This window comes from Tribolium castaneum, chromosome 3, assembly GCF_031307605.1.
Source record: "Tribolium castaneum strain GA2 chromosome 3, icTriCast1.1, whole genome shotgun sequence".
In the NCBI taxonomy this organism is placed as follows: domain Eukaryota; kingdom Metazoa; phylum Arthropoda; class Insecta; order Coleoptera; family Tenebrionidae; genus Tribolium; species Tribolium castaneum.
Window position 1 is genome coordinate 11102253 of NC_087396.1, and position 19781 is coordinate 11122033.

At 37.1% G+C, this 19781-nt stretch overlaps 5 protein-coding genes across 12 annotated transcripts; 3 read left to right on the forward strand and 2 right to left on the reverse strand.

Moving 5' to 3' along the window:
- The first annotated feature begins 5 nt into the window (after positions 1–5).
- ced-6 lies at positions 6–8087 on the forward strand. 5 transcript variants are annotated; one of them, XM_064355352.1, is made up of 7 exons: positions 6–133; positions 6345–6757; positions 6804–7202; positions 7250–7420; positions 7464–7590; positions 7636–7741; positions 7787–8087. In XM_064355352.1, exons 1-7 carry the CDS (start codon positions 21–23, stop codon positions 7859–7861), a joined length of 1404 nt encoding a protein of 467 aa, XP_064211422.1. In that variant the 5' UTR covers positions 6–20; the 3' UTR covers positions 7862–8087. The 5 variants fall into 5 exon arrangements, with proteins under 5 accessions (XP_064211422.1, XP_008196382.1, XP_008196383.1 ...); XM_008198160.3 differs by having other exon boundaries at positions 96–237; XM_008198161.3 differs by having other exon boundaries at positions 97–237; positions 6316–6757.
- Positions 8088–9039: 952 nt separating this feature from the next.
- LOC103313849 (uncharacterized protein) lies at positions 9040–13024 on the forward strand. Of its 2 annotated transcripts, XM_008198166.3 has the most exons (4): positions 9040–9231; positions 9370–9453; positions 9505–11856; positions 12243–13024. In XM_008198166.3, exons 3-4 carry the CDS (start codon positions 9518–9520, stop codon positions 12976–12978), a joined length of 3075 nt encoding a protein of 1024 aa, XP_008196388.1. In that variant the 5' UTR covers positions 9040–9231; positions 9370–9453; positions 9505–9517; the 3' UTR covers positions 12979–13024. The 2 variants fall into 2 exon arrangements, with proteins under 2 accessions (XP_008196388.1, XP_015837150.1); XM_015981664.2 differs by lacking the exon at positions 9040–9231 and having other exon boundaries at positions 9500–11856.
- A 378-nt stretch (positions 13025–13402) lies between these two features.
- LOC103313847 (uncharacterized) lies at positions 13403–19530 on the forward strand. The gene is made up of 2 exons (XM_008198165.3): positions 13403–14127; positions 19019–19530. Exons 1-2 carry the CDS (start codon positions 13839–13841, stop codon positions 19375–19377), a joined length of 648 nt encoding a protein of 215 aa, XP_008196387.1. The 5' UTR covers positions 13403–13838; the 3' UTR covers positions 19378–19530.
- On the reverse strand, positions 14411–16600 carry LOC135265592 (alpha-(1,3)-fucosyltransferase C-like). 2 transcript variants are annotated; one of them, XM_064355354.1, is made up of 2 exons: positions 16268–16497; positions 14411–16027 (listed from the first exon to the last, which is right to left on the reverse strand). In XM_064355354.1, the coding sequence occupies exon 2, from the start codon at positions 15733–15735 to the stop codon at positions 14596–14598; it is 1140 nt and encodes a 379-aa protein (XP_064211424.1). In that variant the 5' UTR covers positions 15736–16027; positions 16268–16497; the 3' UTR covers positions 14411–14595. The 2 variants fall into 2 exon arrangements, with proteins under 2 accessions (XP_064211424.1, XP_064211425.1); XM_064355355.1 differs by lacking the exon at positions 16268–16497 and adding an exon at positions 16504–16600 and having other exon boundaries at positions 14473–16027.
- LOC663102 (alpha-(1,3)-fucosyltransferase C) lies at positions 16618–18945 on the reverse strand. 2 transcript variants are annotated; one of them, XM_064355356.1, is made up of 3 exons: positions 18775–18945; positions 18649–18727; positions 16618–18409 (listed from the first exon to the last, which is right to left on the reverse strand). In XM_064355356.1, the coding sequence occupies exon 3, from the start codon at positions 18113–18115 to the stop codon at positions 16979–16981; it is 1137 nt and encodes a 378-aa protein (XP_064211426.1). In that variant the 5' UTR covers positions 18116–18409; positions 18649–18727; positions 18775–18945; the 3' UTR covers positions 16618–16978. The 2 variants fall into 2 exon arrangements, with proteins under 2 accessions (XP_064211426.1, XP_974256.1); XM_969163.4 differs by having other exon boundaries at positions 18824–18938.
- Positions 19531–19781: the final 251 nt, after the last annotated feature.

Here is a 19781-nt window from a genome sequence, read left to right on the forward strand (position 1 = left end):
AAAATCTAAACCTTATTAAAATGCCTCGGAGCGGAGTAATTGCCGTCGCCCCTCCCAAGCCGCTGTCCATGTCTGAGTTAATTCTGTGTTTATACCGTCAGTGTGGCAGCACCTTTAGCAACCTGTTTTCGAGGTGGGTGTTTTTTAGTTGCGCGTTAACCATGGCAGAGAAGTTGTATGCTAAATTGTTCAGTTAAGTTTAGTTCTTAGTGTACAATCAACTAATAAACTCAACAAGTAAGTACAATGGATTTACTCTTATAAATAGGCACGCCGTTAATGTTACAATTTACAAAATTGATTCCACTAGAGATTGGTGCGGGTGAATGTTCTTTTGTACGTCGATTGTTGAAATAATTTTCGAAAAAATGTTCTAAGTGAAAACCACTGGACTCTTAAAGGTACTTTAGAGACTTTCTAGCGATTTTCAGTCACGTCTACGTTACTTTGTCCCGAATAGAAAGGTCTGGCAGGAAATCGTCCGTCCTAAAGAATTTTTTATCGCCTCTGTGACCTACAAGCCGCAAAAAATCACAAAATTAGTTTTTTGCGTGAGCCTAATTTTTTTCCGACTTAAGCCACTTTCACACGGCCCCGGACAAAATCGGTTTGATTTTCATTTGTTATCAGAGCGGCGGTGCTAATATTTGCACTACTTTCACTTGCTTTATTTAGAAAAAATCGTCACGTTTTGAATTTGTTTTGGGACCGAAAACGGTCCGGTACCAGTTAGGCTCTGGTACGGTAAGCACGTGGATTCCGGAATTGCTTCTAATTGGAGACAAAAGTTGGGAATGATAGCCTTGATCGCTCAATGACGATTGAAACAGAGACGAAGAGGTGAGAAGTTGTCTTTGGGCAAGGAATTTTTTGCAAATGTTGTTACGCAATTAAGCTTTCACGATTTGTTTTTATTCGAAACAATGGAACTTATGGAGGTGCTTGGGGCGTGCCGCTTACACGACTCCGGGTAAATGTTCACAATTCCCTATTAAGTAATTTAGAAGTTATTTAATTATTATCGAACTCATCAGGAGTAATTGGAATCCAAACGTAACGAACCTAATGAATATTAATTTTTAAAATCATAAATTAAAAGTCTGCAATATGTGTTTTTTGTTAACGAAATATTCGAAATTTATTAATTTTGATGCTTGCCTGAAATGGATATATCAATTCAAGGTCCACAAACAATAAACATAATAAATAAACTATTGGAAATGTACTCGCAACAATAATTTTTTGCAGGATACAAATTTGATACCGCTTTGTGACAAAAATGATTAGTCATGGAGAAATTTCATACCGTTTATGATCGTGTCACCTATTTTCCTGCTTTTCTTTTTGTAATAATAATATTAATAATTGCTCTCACTATCTTCAACTACCCAATATGCAAAAACTTTATCTTGAGGAGAGTAGAAGTTTGATGAATTTTTTGCCACTCTATATCTTCAGAACCAGATATGCAATGGTTTTACCGTCTCTAATAAACTATTTAATAGTATTATTTACTTGATTTACAATTTGACCTTATAGTTGAGTAGGTGGAGTCAAATAGTTAAATGCTTTGGGAAAATTAAGTTAATCACTGGGTCGGTATTTTATCAAAATTATTGTAATTTTTAATTGAAATCGGCAGCAGCTGAGTCAATATTTGTACATTAAAATGCCCAATAAAACCTACGGTCATGCGTGGTCGCCGCTTTTTTCATGTTTTAATGCAAATGGACAATTACTATCTTTACGATTTGTTTTATTGCGTGCACTGATTTGTTTGCGTTTCACTGTAAAGAAAAGCACAATCACTTTCTTTTAAGCTGTGAATTCTGATGGACTGTTTATCTGAAAATGGTTCAGTTATTGTTCGTAACATTTGTCTTTTGAAAGCGCTTTTCCGATAGCGCGCTTTGTTGGCCATTTATTTCCAAAGATTATGAAGGAATTTGTTGTGAATGTAATCGCCATTTTAAATTACTCGTGGAATGTTTATGGTATAGTTACATTTTTAATGAACCCTTGCGGATCTAATTTTTCTCAGTGGAGGATTATTATTATAGGAATTTCATTGTGTGTAACAATTTCAGTCCAGTGCGCTGCTATAAAAATAATCGTTTGATTACAAATTCTAATTATAATTTTTACGTCGCTGCAACTCAATAATTTAATTAAAACGCCTCTTGTCCAATAAATTCTCCCGAAATTGTGACATGCCTTTCGAATCATAATTTGCTGCTTTACATTTGGGTTTCCAATTAAATGTGATAACGAAATGTGCGGGAATCGCACGATTAGTTAACAAGTTTTTTCTCATAAGTCTCAAAACACTTTATAATAAAATAACCGAGCTCCCCAGTCAATTTCTCAATGGAAATTGATTTTTCGCACGAAATTCCAGTCACATTTAGGAAATTGCGCCTTTCATATCACACTAATTGTAAATATCCGTTTCGTATCATTTCGCATTCCTCGCGGACTGAAAGTGTAAAACTTGATCGGATCAGTTGTAATTATTTTCAATGTCAGTTTTTCCTTGCACATCTTTTAAAGAATGGACGGTGACAACAATGGAGTGGCCTTAATGACAATTTGCCACATTTCCAACTAGTTCGCGGTCGTAAATTCGTGAAAATGTCCGAAAATGTAGAGAAAGTGTGGAGAAAAACGGTGCCAACGAAAATTTCATCTTGTCTTTGCCTTTTCCTTTCCTTTGTCCCACAAACGTTTCATGGTTTGTGCTGTTCAATGGATTTTTGTGGTTTGGTGACCGTTGGTTAGATTCAGGACGAGATATTTGTTGTTTTCAATAAGTATGGAAGTCGCATTCGGGACCAGCATGTAAACGGTCGTTTACCTTCTAAATTATACAAATTTATTCGTTTCAATGCCACTGTAGATGACGTCCACGTAACAACGGAGGCACCCTTGTTATTAGTGCAAATTTTCAAGGTTTCCTAATTTCCGTAACTCCGCACTTAAGCGCTTGGCTGAGCCGGAAACTGCATAAAACGTCTTAATTGGCACAGAATTACACCTGACTTAAGCAGCATTGTCTTGCGCTTCCGTTAGTGGAATTCCATTGTCCTTCCCATTTCGCATGATAAATTATGATGGTTAGTTGCAAAAGATATAGAAAATCTTTTCGATGTGTTCACACTTGAGCTCAGGCGACAAAGAACCGTTGGAATTGATGACCGTTCCATGTCTAGTCTATGGGTACATCGGTAAAATATAGCAATTCACGTCCGTTGAATTACGTAATGTATGATTTTTTACGCTTGTGGACATATCTCAGTGTTTGGATCGATTTGGCATGACATGTCGGCTTGTACTGGAACTCAAAAGAAACATAATCGAATTCAATTCGATTGATGGCCTGGCTTGAACTCGGTGTCTTCTGTCATTGAAGGAAACTTGTCTGTAATTACAGTAATGGCGTCGGTAATTGTTGTCTTGAAATGATAATTCGAGCATGTTTTACTTCTTTTGATATTGCCGAGGCAGAAAAACTCAAAATTTTCCAAACGGAACCATAACTCTTTGTCGCAGATGCTTCTATAATTAGATCAATAGCGATCGCTCTATCCGCTTATTCTTTATTTTGAGTAATTGTTAAATACTGGTGAAACTATTAGAAAGCAAATCTTAATACTTTCGTTAAACTTTTCAAGTTGCAGATCGATATAAAATCATTTTTTACTCAAATCGAATCATATCGGCTTATTTATTGACTTGTTTTTTAATTAATCCTAACTGTAATTATTTTTTAATTACGGTAACCTACTTAATATTGTTCCATATTTTTAATTATACACTTTTCATAAATGGGCTTCCCAGCCTCGACTAATGAGAACTGTGAGATTTTAAAAATATGAATTAAAGATGTTTTGACGAAAGTGAAATGCGGTTGCTTAACAGTGACGAAGATAACATTTGGACATCAGGTGACGAATTTTGCGACATTTGATACGAGTTCAGAGGCAAAACAGATGTGTGGAACGCAGGTTATCTTTTGTTAGTGCATAGTATAGTGTGGGTGGATATAAACGGATATGAAAACATTCTCTTTGAGAAAATATTATTACTACTGATTATGAATTGCGTAAGAAGAAACATACCTACATAAGAATTGGTTACGATTAAGTACGGAGGAAATTGTTTTTGCAGGTAATGTAGAAATTGAATTTAGAAAATAGAATTCATTAATATACAATTATGAAATGCTAAATGCTGCACATCGTCATTTCTAATCTAGTCATAAACCGTGATCCCGTTATTTTTGATTTTTTAAACCGAATAACAGTGGATACATACTCACGTACTGTTAGAAAAAAATAAAGACAATATTTGCCATGTCGGTGTTATTTACACGTTAAGTAGGTAATTTTGATCGAGGTGATGTTCCGTGACTTTATTACAAAAGTGCAGTTGTTAATAGAGACCTCCATCTGCTGCATGTTTCCCATAAATCATGTCAAATTGCAAATAAGCTATAAAAATAAAACATGTGTTTTTGTATTTGACTAGTTTGAAAGTTTAAGCCCAGTTTAAGCAAACTTTCCTTCAAGTGAATGATAAATGTACGCAGATATAACAATTTTATCGAAATATGTATTTTTTATGTTGCAATCGCTTTTATTTTGCCATACGTTCTTGGCTCTTTTACCTAATTACCTAATTTACAGATTCAATATTGTCATTCTGTTCTATTATGGAAAAGAACCGCATATTATGTGCTTCTGTTGAAGTTATTTTACAATTTCAATGTTTCTTGTTAATGAAATAAGTTGTAGCTGCGATAAACGAACATAAATAAAGCTCAAAATTATCTACTTGTATCGTTAGTTATTAAATACAAAAATAAAAGATGAACTTTTCCTTTCGTGCTTCATCCATGAATAATGATTGACATTAACATTCATGTAAATATAAATAGAAAATAAAAGTTTGTTTATATTAGATTTACGATTAAATCTTACAGAAAGCGAAACATTAAATGACTACAAACACTTTACTTTGTTTGATGTAATTAAAACGCCAATCAAAAGTACGAATATTTTTCCTACTTTCGTTTATGAGAGTTAAAATCACTGATTTATAAAAGCATCAAGTGTTCATTTCATCAAGTTAATTACTTCGAATTCACATTTGTATAGAACCATCATTAAAATTAAATAAGCGGCTCTTATTTACTTGCTATTTCACGTTTTTATGAGTGGCACATCTTCTATCGACAGAGATGTTGGAGACCTATCTACAAGACAAGTTAATGAAGACTAATCTATTTATGTCATGCTTTTAGACAGTAAGACATTCAAAAGCCATTTATCTCTATTAAAATATTTGGTCCATGTTACTTGACCACTTGTTCTGTTTTTGTAACAATTATGTTTTTTCCTCATCGTTACATAACATAAAATTAACAATGCCTAGGAATTCCCTAAGAATTATTTCTCTCGCCTGGCTTCCAGTAATTCTAAATATTTATTTATTCGTTCTTGGAAAAAATCAGAAGAAAAAAGTGAAAGGCTTCTGGTCATTTCCTCCAAGGATGATGTGAGTACAAAAACCCATTTTGCATTAGTGACAATAATGGCATTCGCTGTTTGTTGCATAAAAACGACGTCATGGTATTCTCCGAACCAAAATAATTTCATGGTAATTTATTCGTATTTATTTATACAAAATCGAGTAAATAAAATCACGTGGCGGTAAAAATGTCATCGCATTGTTCATCTCATAACATTTGTGGATCATCCTTGAAAGCACCTCTTGAGTTACGCAATGTTTTTAGCCATTATTGTTAACAGCCACTTAAATTTGCAACTCAAATTGGTAAAAATGGGTCATTGTCACGATCTTCGCACTCCACTTTCTTATTACGCGTCTGCAGTTTAATTAACAACAGTTAGTTGAAATTTGAATTAATTAGTGACTATGGGGATATCCTATCTCAAAGAAACTGTACTTAATTGGAGACTCGCCACCTCAAATTCATTTGAATAATGTTGTCGGAAATGTTCGTCCGCTTGAAACCGGATGTCTGCTTTTAGACAAACACCAGCCGGTAGTATCACACCGGAATGTTTTAAGTTCACAGTAATATTCATCTTCACGATTCCTGCTGACATTTGTTCGGTTCAGGAAACGTTTTGTCGAAACCTTGCAATTTTCCTGGACACTTCAATCGTCATTGAGGTGTTTCCATACAATGGACTCCAGCCGGGTTCTTTCACCTCGCGTTTGCATAATTTTTGCATGAATAAAAGCGAAAATTAAATTATAAGACAATTGTTCCCACAAATATTTTCTCAGCTGCAGCAGTTGACCTCTCGCCTTTCCAGCATGTCGACTCTGCTGAAGTGGGCCCAGAACACACAAGGAAAACTCAACAGCAAGAACACCAACGGCACCAGTGGCGAAAGAAAATGGATACACCCACCCGAAGCCCTCCAGAAAGGCCACATCGCGTACCTCGTCAAATTCCTAGGTAATACAGTCGTAGACCAACCAAAAGGCATAGAAGTAGTCAAAGAGGGAATCAGGAAACTGCGATTCACCCAACAACTCAGAAAGAGCGAAACCGGTGCCAAAACGAGGAAAGTCGAACTCACGATCAGTATAGACGGAGTGGCCATTCAGGAGCCCAGAACCCATGTGATCCTACACCAGTTTCCCTTGCACAGGATATCCTACTGCGCCGATGATAAAGGGGAGAAAAAGTTCTTTTCGTTTATTGCCAAACAACCAAACCAAGGTACAAATTTTGATTGCCTTCGCCCGGATTTAACATTTTATTCCAGTGGATAACGACGCTGAGGAGAAACACGAATGTTTCGTCTTCATTTCCGATAAACTCGCCGAAGAGATAACGCTAACTATAGGCCAGGCGTTTGAGTTGGCTTACAAGAGATTCTTAGAAACGTCGGGGAAAGATTTAGAATCGCAAAGACGGGCCATGATTACCCAACAAAAAATTAAGTTATTAGAACAGGAGAACAATATCTACAAGCAGCGGCTGTTGGACATCTCGCACTTTAGCAACATCAAGCCGGAACTAGACCAATACTTGCGAAAAAAAGAACTCAAAAACATCCTCGAGATCCCTCTTTCGCACAGCACCGGCAAGGAAAGTGCAGAACCGGTCAACGGAAACGCCAAGCAACTGGTCGACTTTACTTCAGATAACACGAATGGAAACGGTAATGATTCATCAAATATCAATAAAAATCTGCAAGGCTAATTTTAGCACCACCGATTCCCCCACGCGCCTTTGAAAACACTCCCACGGTGGGAACGAAGCTGGAGGGACTCCTTTTGAACGAATTTGACCAAGACAATGATTTCGACCCCAGATCGTTTGAAAACAACCACAGTGCCTTCTCCAGCACAAACGGCACCGCCTCAAGCCCCCCATTAAGTAAGTTGGGCGATTTATTGCCAGTTGCTTATTGCGATTTTAGTTGCTCCACCCCCGAAGGCGGCGAGAAGGACCAATATTAATAATAACGAAACGGCCCCCGCCAGGACCGTGGGGCAGGACTTGTTCGGAACGGGGCCTTTTAGCCCGCAGACAAACGTCTCGTCTAAGTATGTTTGTGGTAATTGCGGGCCAAAACTAAAGGAATGTTTCAGCGTAACGAATGACCCGTTTGAGATGGGCGATTTTAGCTCGTCTGCTTCATCGCAAGACATTGAAAATGCCATTGGACTTCTAGACAAGAGAATTCTGGAAATGAAGGTAACGTGGTAAATGAGTTGGAGGGGTGTTTATTGTTTGTTTCAGACTGGGTTCAGTCGCGGAATCAGCTTCGGAAACGACGATTTTTCCCTAGAGAGTCTAGATCCTCTAAAAAATTAATCTTTACTGTGTAAATTAATTATACAAAGTATTTTGTCATATTGGCAAGTCATCTTCATCGTGATTAACCTCTAGATCAAAATCGAATATGTTATGTAGTATTTTTAGGCTGTATTTTGTTATATCAAGTATTATGAAGATGTATATCTGTTTAAAATTTGCACTATATTTTGTTATGTATGAGATTTATATAATATAATATTTTGAATATAAGTATTACTGGTAATTGGTTAATAATTGTTTTGTTTTTTTTATTATTGTTTTGTCAAAATTGTGATTACTGTTTACGCAAAAATTCCAGTGAAAAATGACTAAATTACTTTACATTATAACAATTTATTGTCTTCTCGGTTTAATTACGGTAAGATTTGTTTGTCTCGAGACGATTATTCCGTAATTCGTTAGCAGGCGACACAAGGTGAGTATGTGGCCCCCAGAAGCATAGGATATCCCTTTGGCGACGAAGTTTTAAACGCTGATATAAGCGAAGATCGGGTACAGGAAGAACCCCGAGAGATTAGTGTTGAAATAATTAAGGTGTGTTTATAATAATTACAACAAAAACCATCAATTACACTTTTCAAAGGACATTTACACATTTTGTCCCAACAAAAGTGACGATGAAGAAGACCGGTTCTATGAAGAACTACCGTACAATGATAATTCATGTTCCAAGTGTGATGTAAGGCCAACAGTCGACAAAACCGGAGTTCTTGTAGAATGCTATAACTGTTCTGACGTTTCAATGCTAACAACGGCGACAGACGTTTGTAACGATAATTTTTTTTTACAACCTGCGGAAATGTATTTTAGGATTTTGCTCCGGGTGGTCATATTTTATTTTTAACCACGTTTTTGGAAATAGCGAATTACACTGCAAGCACGGAAGACACCTAGTGACGTAAAGCACCTCATCATGTAATAAAAAAACATAATAAAAAATTTTGAATTTTAAATCATTGCCGCTTAACAGTGGCATTTTGGGTCCTAAGACCGAATTATCGGAAATTTTGACCCAAACCATTTAACACTGTTTTTTATGACTAACACGTAATAATCATTATGATTGTGAAGTAAGTTAAGAACACTAAATACTATAATTCATTTTTTATGGATAATAGAATTCTGTGCACATTGGAGTTCACGAGCAGTAACTTTGGTAACTTTTTTAAATCTGGGTTTTTTACTTTTCCACTAACAGTTTTGTTTTGAAAGTTAATAATTCAAATAATTAATTAATTTTGTTGATTTCTTAGTTATTTTCCGGGACGTATATGAGTTATTTGTGCTGTACGTTGTAATTGTGAACTGATAGTGTAAATTGTGCATGAAATTCAAGACCTCGAAACGAATAACTTTGGCAAATAAAGGTAAATATTTTTATCTCACTAAATTTAAGCCATTTCTATAAAACACGGAACGATGCTCAAATTCGGTTTCAATAACGCGTTTCCCCTTTCGTAAAAAACAAATCAAGTTGCGTAATGTTGTCGTTTTTGTTATTTAAGGTTATATCAAACAAAATGCGAGGTTATGTCATGTCTGACTCGTGAGCAGTGTTGAATTTTTATTTAAATCCGCAAAACTTATCGGTAAGTGTGATACCGTTTTTTAAAATAGTTTAAAATTAATTGGTAGTTTAGTAATTAAAAGAAAATGTGGTACAAACACTTGGGACCCCACCTAAAATCACTCACGCCGTTTAACAAAATCCTCCGACAAGCCTCCCAAGCCGTTCCAAGAAAAGTAATAACCGAAAACAACGACTTAAACGTATTTAAAGTCGGCCACAAACTGCACGGCTTTTTGGTAAAGGATGTGCGTGAAATTTCCGAATTCCGGCTCACGGCCATTTACCTCATCCACGAGCAAACGCAAGCGGCGTATCTCCACTTGTACCGAAACGACAACAATAACGCATTTGGAATTCAGTTTCGGACCACGCCGATGAACAGCACGGGCTTGCCCCACATTTTGGAACACACGGTTCTGTGTGGGTCGAAGCAGTTCCCAGTGAGGGACCCCTTCTTCAAAATGCTAAACCGCTCACTTGCCACTTTCATGAACGCCTTCACCGGCTCGGATTACACTGTTTACCCCTTCAGCACGCAAAACTTAAGCGACTATCGCAACTTGCAAAAGATTTACTTAGACGCGGCTTTTCGTCCGAATTTGAAAGAACTCGATTTCATGCAAGAGGGGTGGAGGCTTGAAAACGTCAATCCGAACGACAACTCCACCCCTTTGATCATAAAAGGGGTAGTTTACAACGAAATGAAAGGGGCGTTTTCCGAAAACGACAATCTCCTGTTACAAAAAATGCAAAATCTCATTTTGCCCGACCACACTTATGGGGTTATTTCGGGGGGCGATCCCATGGAAATTCCGAACTTGACGTGGGACGATTTGAAGGAGTTTCACAAGAGACATTACCATCCCAGTAACTGTAAATTTTATTCTTACGGGAATTTTCCATTATCGCCATCTTTGGATTACATAAACAAGGAGTATTTATCGCAATACAAGTATGAACCAATGAACCACACAGCTGTGCCTAGACAAGCCCGCTGGAGCGCCCCTAGGCGCGAACATATCAATTCACGTTTCGAAAATATGAAAGAACCTCTCGAAAGGCAAAACACGGTTTCTATTTCGATTCTTTTGTCCGACATTACCGAAATTTACGATACGTTTTTGATGAATTTCGTTGCGGAATTGCTGATAAAAGGCCCGAATTCGCCCTTTTATAAATCGATGATTGAGCCGAATTTTTCGGGAGGTTTTACTCCATCAACTGGCTACGATACTCAGCCTCGGGACAGTATCTTCACTGTCGGTCTTCAAGGCTTGAAGAAGGAAGATTTTGATAAAGTCGTCGGGTTATTTGATAGTACTTTAGACCAAGTCGTAAATAACGGATTTGACCAGAAACACATCGACTCTGTTCTACATCGTTACGAACTTTCGATAAAACACGAAACTTCCAATTTTGGTCTCAATTTGATCGTTGGGCTGACGCCGACGTGGAATCACAACGGTGATATTTTGACAGCGTTACAAGTTAATAAGATGATCGATAAGTTGCGGAAAGAAATGAAGCAAGACAGTCACTACTTGCAAAACATCGTCAAGCAGTACTTTAAAGATAATAATCACCGGTTGGTTTTGACAATGTCGCCTGATATGGACTACGAGAAGAAGCAACAAGCGCAGGAGCAAGAACTGATCAAGAAGAAGACTGAAACGTTGACCGATAGCGACAAAGAGGTGCTTTTCAAGAAATGTCTGGAGTTGCAAAAGTTCCAAAACCAGCAGCAAAACACCGACATTTTACCGACTTTACTCATTGAAGACATTAGCAACGAAGTTGAGAAAATTCCCCGGGAAAAAGTCACGATTAACTCAGTCCCTGTACAAATCAACAAAGTCAATTCTAACGGAATCGTCTACTTCAAGGCGCTTCTAAGCACCGTGGAACTCTCCCCCGAGCAGCAAATGCTACTGCCTCTATTTTGTTACGTCATCAATAAACTGGGGACCGATAAGTTGAATTACCGCGAATTTGATAATTTCATGAATCGACGAACGGCCGGCTTAAACCTTGAGCCGTTTATTGCAGAAAGTTTGTTTCAATTACACAATTACGAACCTTCGATTAAAATTTCAAGCTATTGCCTGGAAAAAAATGCTGACGCAATGTGGGAATTGTGGTCGCAAATTTTCAACATCACCAAGCTTCGTGATGTTGAAAGGTTTCAAATGTTGACTCAACTTTACATGACTGATTTAACAAACGGCGTAGCCGATTCCGGACATATTTACGCAATGCAAGCCTCTGCAGCTCTTGTATCCGGAACTGCATATCAAAGGGAACTGCTCTTAGGACTCCAGCACATGCAATATATGAAGAGGTTGATGGGAACTTCGCACTATAAGGCCGTCTTGGATGAGATTCTCAACATCGCTAAGATTATTTTCAGCAAAAATAACATGAGGTTTGTTGAGAAATGTAGGGTGTGTCAGCGATTCGCAAATTTTTTTCGTTCAGAGAAAGAAAAAAAAATACTGTATTTTTAAACGGTGATCACAAGGCAAACAAAAAATACGAACAGATATAGTACTATTAAATTCTCAACTGTAAAATAAAGTGATAATGCAGTATTTTTGTCAAAAACTGTTAAAAAAATTAAACCATTTTGCATCATACTGAAGATACAAAATCGTGTAAAGAACAAAGTTGTAGAACGTCCAGAATTAAATTGTTTACAAATTAAAATTAAAATTTTAAATATCACGACAAAAATTTATTGTTTGTTTTGAATTTTAACTCGCGAATTGCTGATGCACTTCGAAGGTGCGGCTCTAATTGGCGGTGTTGTAGGTGCGCGTTTAACATTTCCCAAGAAAACCAGTCAAAAATAATGAAAACGTTCGCCAACTTTACTAAACAAATTCCCGAGAGTGCCACAAAGCCCTCGCAGGACCGCAGCTACGTCGAGGGAAAAGTTTGGGCTCCTGTCAATGCTGTAAACTGCCAGCACCACGTCTTGAACGTCCCTGTGAATTACTGCAGTAAGGCTATACTCACGTCCCCTTACAACAACAAGGACTACGCGAGGTTGAGGGTGTTGGCGCGGCTTATTTCCGCCAAATACCTCCACCCGGAGCTGAGAGAGAGACAGGGGGCTTACGGCGGCGGCGCCCGAATGACGAACGACGGCGTTTTCGTCTTTTACAGCTACCGTGACCCTAGGAATTTGCAAACTTTGGACGTTTTTGACAACACCTACAAGTGGCTGCAGGAGAATTTGGATAAAGTGACTCCGCAAGAAATCCTCGAGTCGAAGTTGGGGGTGTTTCAGGCCGTCGATGCGCCGGTTCCGCCGAGTCAAAAAGGCTGTGATGAGTTCCAGAGGAGGCTCACGCCGGATGTGCTACAAAGACACAGAGCGGAAATAATGTCGGTTGATAAGAACGCGTTGATAAGTGTGACGGAGAAGTATTTAGTCGAGGGTGATCCAACGATGAGTGGAAAAGTCGTATTGGGGCCAAAGAGTGATAAATTTGATACAAGTAGTAGGTCTAGCGAAATGTGGACAGTTATGGAAAATGAGTGAAATTTCATGTACTTGTTAATTGTTCAATAAATTCTGCTTTGTTGTATCAGTGGGTTTTTATCACCTGTGTTTATTGCAGAACTAATTATGGCGGTACCACCATGTTTTCACTCAGTTAAGGAGTACTTTGACGAAGTTCTTGATTTTCTCAAGGACTATCAGTGGGTCTACAAATCTCCCAACACGCATATCTTAGTGAATAAAGTGTTTGAACAGTTTCCCGATGATTGGGTCTCGTTCTTAGGCAGTCTGACCAATGAGGAATTAAATAATTTGTCATTGGGTCATTTATCGGTAAGTGAATGAATTATTTCAATTAAATCATGGTCCAGAATCAACAACGTTTAGGATAACGCTCCAGTTACTTTGAAGGATTTTTTTAAAAGAATCAAGAAATTGAAAGTTAGGATTGAAAAAAGGACAGTTACTGAAATGTACACATTTCCGAACAATTCCGGTCTAAGCAGAAAAAAAGAACATGAAATTATGTCACTGGCTCCACTGATACATGAAGTTTATGAAAAAAACAACTGTGATTTAATTTTAGATGTAGGTACAGGCCTTGTAAGTATAAAAGGCAAACCTTGACCTAGGTTATCGAAACATTTGAGGGTTACCTTCCGAGGCTTTTGTACGAAAAATATAAATATCGTACACTGGGAATAGAGGGAAGTTCGGAAAAAGTTCGGCTAGCAAAAGCCCAACAAACGAAATTTCCCGAATCGACGAATTTTGTAACATATTACGAGCATTTTATAACACACGATTCCGACAAACAGCTAAAGGACGTACTGAAGGAATTCCCTGCGAGTAGAGTTTGTATAACAGGACTCCACGCTTGTGCCGATTTGAGTGTGATAATGTTAGATTTATTTACCAAATTAGAAACGGCCAAATCGTTGGTAATTATGCCGTGCTGTTACCACCGATTAAGGCAAACCAACTGCACTTTCGACAATTTTCCTACCAGTAGATTACTTAAGGAATTGGTTGGTTTACACGAACTTGGTAGTGTTTTGAAAGTGCCGTTTTTGAGACTGGCGTGCCAGAATTCCGGAGATGGATTGAAAGATTTGACGGAAGAACAACACGAAGAACATGCCAATAATTGCTTGTTCAGGGCAATTTTGCAAGATGTTGCCGAATCAGGTTAGTATTTTAACACAGCAACGATGGTTTAGGCCTTAGTCATTTTTATATGAGTTAGAATGACGATATTTCATAAAAATTCCTAATTCCTCAAAGTAAAATACAGACTTAAGGAATTATAGATAGTTGATTAGATAAATATTTTAGCTCTGTAGTGAATCCTTATTAAGAACTACACGTGTATAAATTTCGGAGTAAGAAATTCCGAGAATGATATACAAGTGCATTAAAAAAATAGTTACTGAAAAAAATTAAAACAATTTGATACCTAGAAATTTAAAACAATTTATTAATTCGTACATACAAATCTAAGTAAAAGAGTACAATATTAACATACAATTGCTAACAACTACGAAGAATTCAAGGACTTTGTCATTAAATATACTTTACAAGTATCTTTGGCACAAATTCGTCAAGTAAAGGCTTTAAGTAAATAAAATTTTCGTAACCACTGGCTCACGAATCGATTCACGACTGGAGTAAATACTTATCCAGAAAACCATTTTTATTAACCATACATTTATTCTTATTTTTTCCCGCCCACCATTTCGTAATATCACTGTAAATTTTTTGTTTTATGGGCTCGTGTAATTTCTGACATAGCGTACAAAGCGACCGGGTACTTGAAGTTTCGACAATGTAGTCCTTTTTCCACTCGAGAAACTTTAAATACTTTTCGGGGTGACTGTCCAGATATTTTATATGCTTAACTAAGTCTTTAACCGACATAAAATCCATCACATTAATCACAGATTTAGGCGGCGCGAGAGTGTTATAATCGGCACCACCGTACACAATTGGCACTATATTTCGTTGCAGAACATTGTACAACTTCTCTGTAACGTAGTCTTCACAAATCGAATTTTCAAACGAGAGGTAAAATTTGTAGTCCCTTTCCATCTTATCGTAGCAGGCTTCCGTATTATCTTTCTCACAGTGCAAAGCACTACATTTTCCGTAAACATCTACGTGTATCTCTTTTTGGATTTCATTGACCAGTAGTTCTCTTTGACTCGAGGTTTTACAATTCGAGACAAACCACGCAATTTTTTTCGGCCGTTTTTGAATTTCTTCAACTGTTGGTAACTCGTAGTCGGTTTTTTTCTTAATAAGGAAGCCGTAAGGACGAAGGATATCGGAATCCAATCGGTACGTCATTGTCCAATTATAAAAGTTGTTAAAATCCTTGATGAAGGACGGAGTATTCACTGGTGATTCCTTGTTAGAGAAAATATAAAATTGATTCGGGTTGCGTTTTTGGGGCTTGCCGAACAATTTCTCCTGGTATTCCACGGCGTGGAACATTATAGCGTGGAATTTTTCGACGGGAAGTTCATTTTTAACGTAGGTGGCGTAACAGTTCTTGTAGGCACATTTTTCGAAAATTTTTGACCCAGTGCCGAGGTAGAAATGGGGACTTTGGAACATTGGGGTCCAGTAAAGAATCGTTTTGGTGACATTATTGCCCAGAAAGGTTGGTTTGCCGTCTACACTGCGTTTTATTAATGTTTGCGCGGGTGTCGATTCGGTTCGGTATTGTGATAAGAGGAAGATCGTTGCTATTAATAACCCAAGAATGGTAAATAATAGTTTATGAAACGTTACCATTTTTATTTATTGATAAGACAGCGCAACAACTGAACTTGTATCTGTGGTGCCGATTTGTTAGCTGTTAGAAAAATAAGATTACGTAGCGCTTGTTACTTATCACTGCTTTTTTTATTTTTCTTCGTAATTATTCACCTTGCTCCAACTGGATAGTCTGTGCCATTCTCGTGTTAACATGTTTGTGAATCGCTTTCTGTCTCATAGTATTCTTACTCGTGAAAGCATGAAGAATTGTCTTTTATCATTTAAATCGGTCTTTATTAGCGACCTGAATTTAATTTTTGGGACAAAACTGAAAAAAAGAGAACGATGGTGTTATTAAATTAGTTATGCATTATGCACAAATCTTGACGTAACTCAATTTGGGATGGTTGAGCCAGCGGTAATTAAGTTTTCGATCAAAATTTTGTCTATTCGGTATCACTTGTTGTAATGCTATGTAATTATCAGAAAGCAATTATAAAATCGATTTTTTAAACCATTTGGACGCGAAGTTTGTAGACATTAAAAAAATAAACATAAAATCACTTACCACAATTCACTAAAGCGCTGAAAACGGTATTAAAACATTTCAATAGCGGTTTGAAGGTCGATGTGAATAATAAATTTTTTTGCAAAATTTTATATAGAATAATGGTGAGCAAATAATTTCTGGCACTTTTGACACTTACTTACTTCAAATGTCGGAGTTAGAATTTTTAAAGTTACGCATTTTTGATCAGTTGATGGAAAAATAAACAGCCAAGTTTGTACTTAAATTGCACTTACCGCTATTACACCTACATTAGTGTTTTAAGCATAATACTTAAATTTTAAGTCAGTGAAATCATTGAGGTTTATGTACAGGCCACTTATCGGGTTAGTTTTAAAAAAACAACAACAAAAATGCTGAGATTTTTATTTTAAAAACTGTTTGTGTATGCGAGGTATGCATTATAAATTAAAATAACGATAACAGTTTACAAAGAAGTTTAAAATTATTGAAATTGCTATGTACTACCAGTTTCGAGCTTAACACAGTTTTGTTATCAAGGAACATAAAATAATTTAGTAATTCGTAACATACAAAAATACGCATTGATTCAAAACAGAAAAATGCAGGTATAACATTAACAGACAATTGTTAACAACTACTAAAAATGTAATTTAAGATCATTATTGTTATTAAATATATCTTTGGTACAAGTTCGTCAAGTAAAGGCTTTAAGTAAATATTTTCGTAACCACTGGCGCACGAATAGATTCACGACTGGAGTAAGTACTTATCCAGAAAACCATTTTTGCTAACCATACATTTATCTAGATCTTTTCCCGCCCACCATTTCGTAATATCATTGTAAATTTTTTGTTTTATTGGCTCGTTTAATTTCTGACATAGCGTACAAAGCGTCTGGGTACTTGCAGTTTCGACAATGTAGTCCTTTTTCCACTCGAGAAACTTTAAATACTCTTCGGGGTGACTGTCCAGATATTTTAAATGCTTAACTAAGTGTTTAACCGACATAAAATCCATCACATTAATCACAGATTTAGGCGGCGCGAGAGTGTTATAATCGGCACCACCGTACACAATTGGCACTATATTTCGTTGCAGAACATTGTACAACTTCTCCGTAACGTAGTCTTCACAAATCGAATTTTCAAACGAGAGGTAAAATTTGTACTTCCTTTCCATCATATCATAGCACCCTTCTTTATTATTTTTCTCACAGTGTAAAGTACCACATCTTCCGTAAACATCTACGTGTATCTCTTTTTGTATTTCATTGACCAGTAGTTCCCTCTCACTCGAGGTTCCACAATTCGAGACAAACCACGCAATTTTTTTCGGCCGTTTTTGAATTTCTTCAACTGTGGGTAACTTGTAGCCGGTTTTTTGCTTCACAAGGAAGCCGTAAGGACGAAGGATATCGGAATCCAATCGGTAAGTCATCGTCCAATTGTAAAAGTTGTCAAAATCCCTAATGAAGGACGGAGTATTCACTGGTGATTCCTGGTTGGAGAAAATATAAACTTGGTTCGGGTTGCGTTTTTGCGGCTTGCCGAACCATTTCTCCTGGTACTCCACGCCGTGGAAGATTATGGCGTCGAATTTTTCGACGGGACGTTCATTTTTGACGTAGGTAGCATAACAGTTGTTGTAGGCACATTTTTCGAAAATTTTCGACCCCAAGCCGAGATAGAAATTGAGGCTTTGGAACATTGGTGTCCAGTAAAGAATCGTTTTGGTGTCGTTATTGTCCAGAAAGGTTGGTTTGTCGTCTACATTGCGTTTTAATGTTTGCGGTGGTGTCAATTCGGTTCGGTATTGTGATAAGAGGAAGATCGTCGCTATTAATAACCCGAGAATGATAAATAATAGTTTATGAAACGTTACCATTTTTAGTTATTGATCAGCGAACGCAACAACTGAACCTGTATCTGTGGTGCCAATTTGTTAACTGGTAGAAAAATAAGATTACGTAGCGCTTATCACTTATCATTGCTTCTTTTTTATTTTTCTTTGTGATTGTTTAACTTGCTCTAACTGGATAGTCTGTGCCATTCTCGTGTTAACATGTTTATGAATCGCTTTCTGTCTCATTGTATTCTTACTCGTGAAAGCATGGAGAATTGTCTTTTATCATTTAAATCGGGCTTTATTAGCGACCTGAATTTAATTTTTGGGACAAAACTGGAAAAAACAGAACGATGGTGTTATTAAATTAGTTATGCATTAATGACAAAGCTTGACGTAACTCAATTTGGGATGGTTGAGCCAGCGGTAATTAAGTTTTCGATCAAAATTTTGTCTATTCGGTGTCACTTGTTGTAATACTATGTAATTACCGAAAAGCAATTATGAAATCGATTTTTTAAACCATTTGGACGCGAAGTTGTAGTCATTAAAAAAACAAACATAAAATCACTTACCACAATTCACTAAAGCGTTGAAAACGGTATTAAAACATTTCAATAGCGGTTTGAAGGTCGCTGTGAACAATAAATTTTCCTGCAAAATTTTACATAGGACAAAGGCGAGCAAATAATTTCGGGCACTTTTAACACTTCATTGTCGAAAAACATAGGTAATTAACTAACTACACACGTTCATATCAGAGAAATGTATGTCAAAGGTGCCCGAAATTTTTTCCTTGTCACCGTGCGAGTACAACCGTGCACAGCAATAGCTAACAATGAAATGTAGGCTGTTGTAGCGATAAAAACTGCATGAGACACGCATTAATAAAGTGCGAGTATTTATCCATTTTGCGTCGACTTACGGCGGAGTTTTTTCTTGCAGAAAATTGGCAGGTGAGACGATTAAAACGAAAATCCGGAAAGTCGATGCAGTCAAACGGCGAACCCTTCGAAAATTACTTAACCAACCTGAAACGCACCCACACTCTCGTCGGGGCTGAAATAACCGATCATCAATTCTTAAGGAAAATGCGTGAAAAATGGATGCAACATAAAGGAAATGCTTACCTAATCGAGGCTTTGGCCGCGTTTCAAGCTGCCATGCAAGCTGTATGTGAGAACGTCGTGCTTTTGGACAGGGTGGTGTTTTTGCACGAGAAAGGGGTTGACTGTTTTGTTGTGAACGTAACGGATAGGGGGATATCACCCAGGTGTCACGCCCTAGTAGCCGTGAAACCGTAAAAGTGACTTTGTAGAAGTGTCGAACATTTTTTCATTTAATTGTGGTGTTTAGCCGCTGAACTTGCCTGGATTATGCAAAGTGGCAATAGCTAATTCAAACGGGATTAACATAAATTTTTGTTTTACTCCTTCCAATAAAGTCCTGTTACTGAAGGTATGTTTTTTATTGCTTTCCTTCAAATTCATCGTGATGTAATTGTATTCGCAATAAAGCAAAATATTTTGAGAAACTTTGCGGTAACCAAACTCGACGAGACACAAGGCGATTGTTGGAGCGAAAAATAATGCAACTTGCTGACTCAGATTTGTGCGCTCGAATTGATTTTCTTTAACTCGAATAAAAGACATTGGCTTGATTAATACTTTTATTTCAGGGTGATTATGAATGATAAATTGCCTACGTC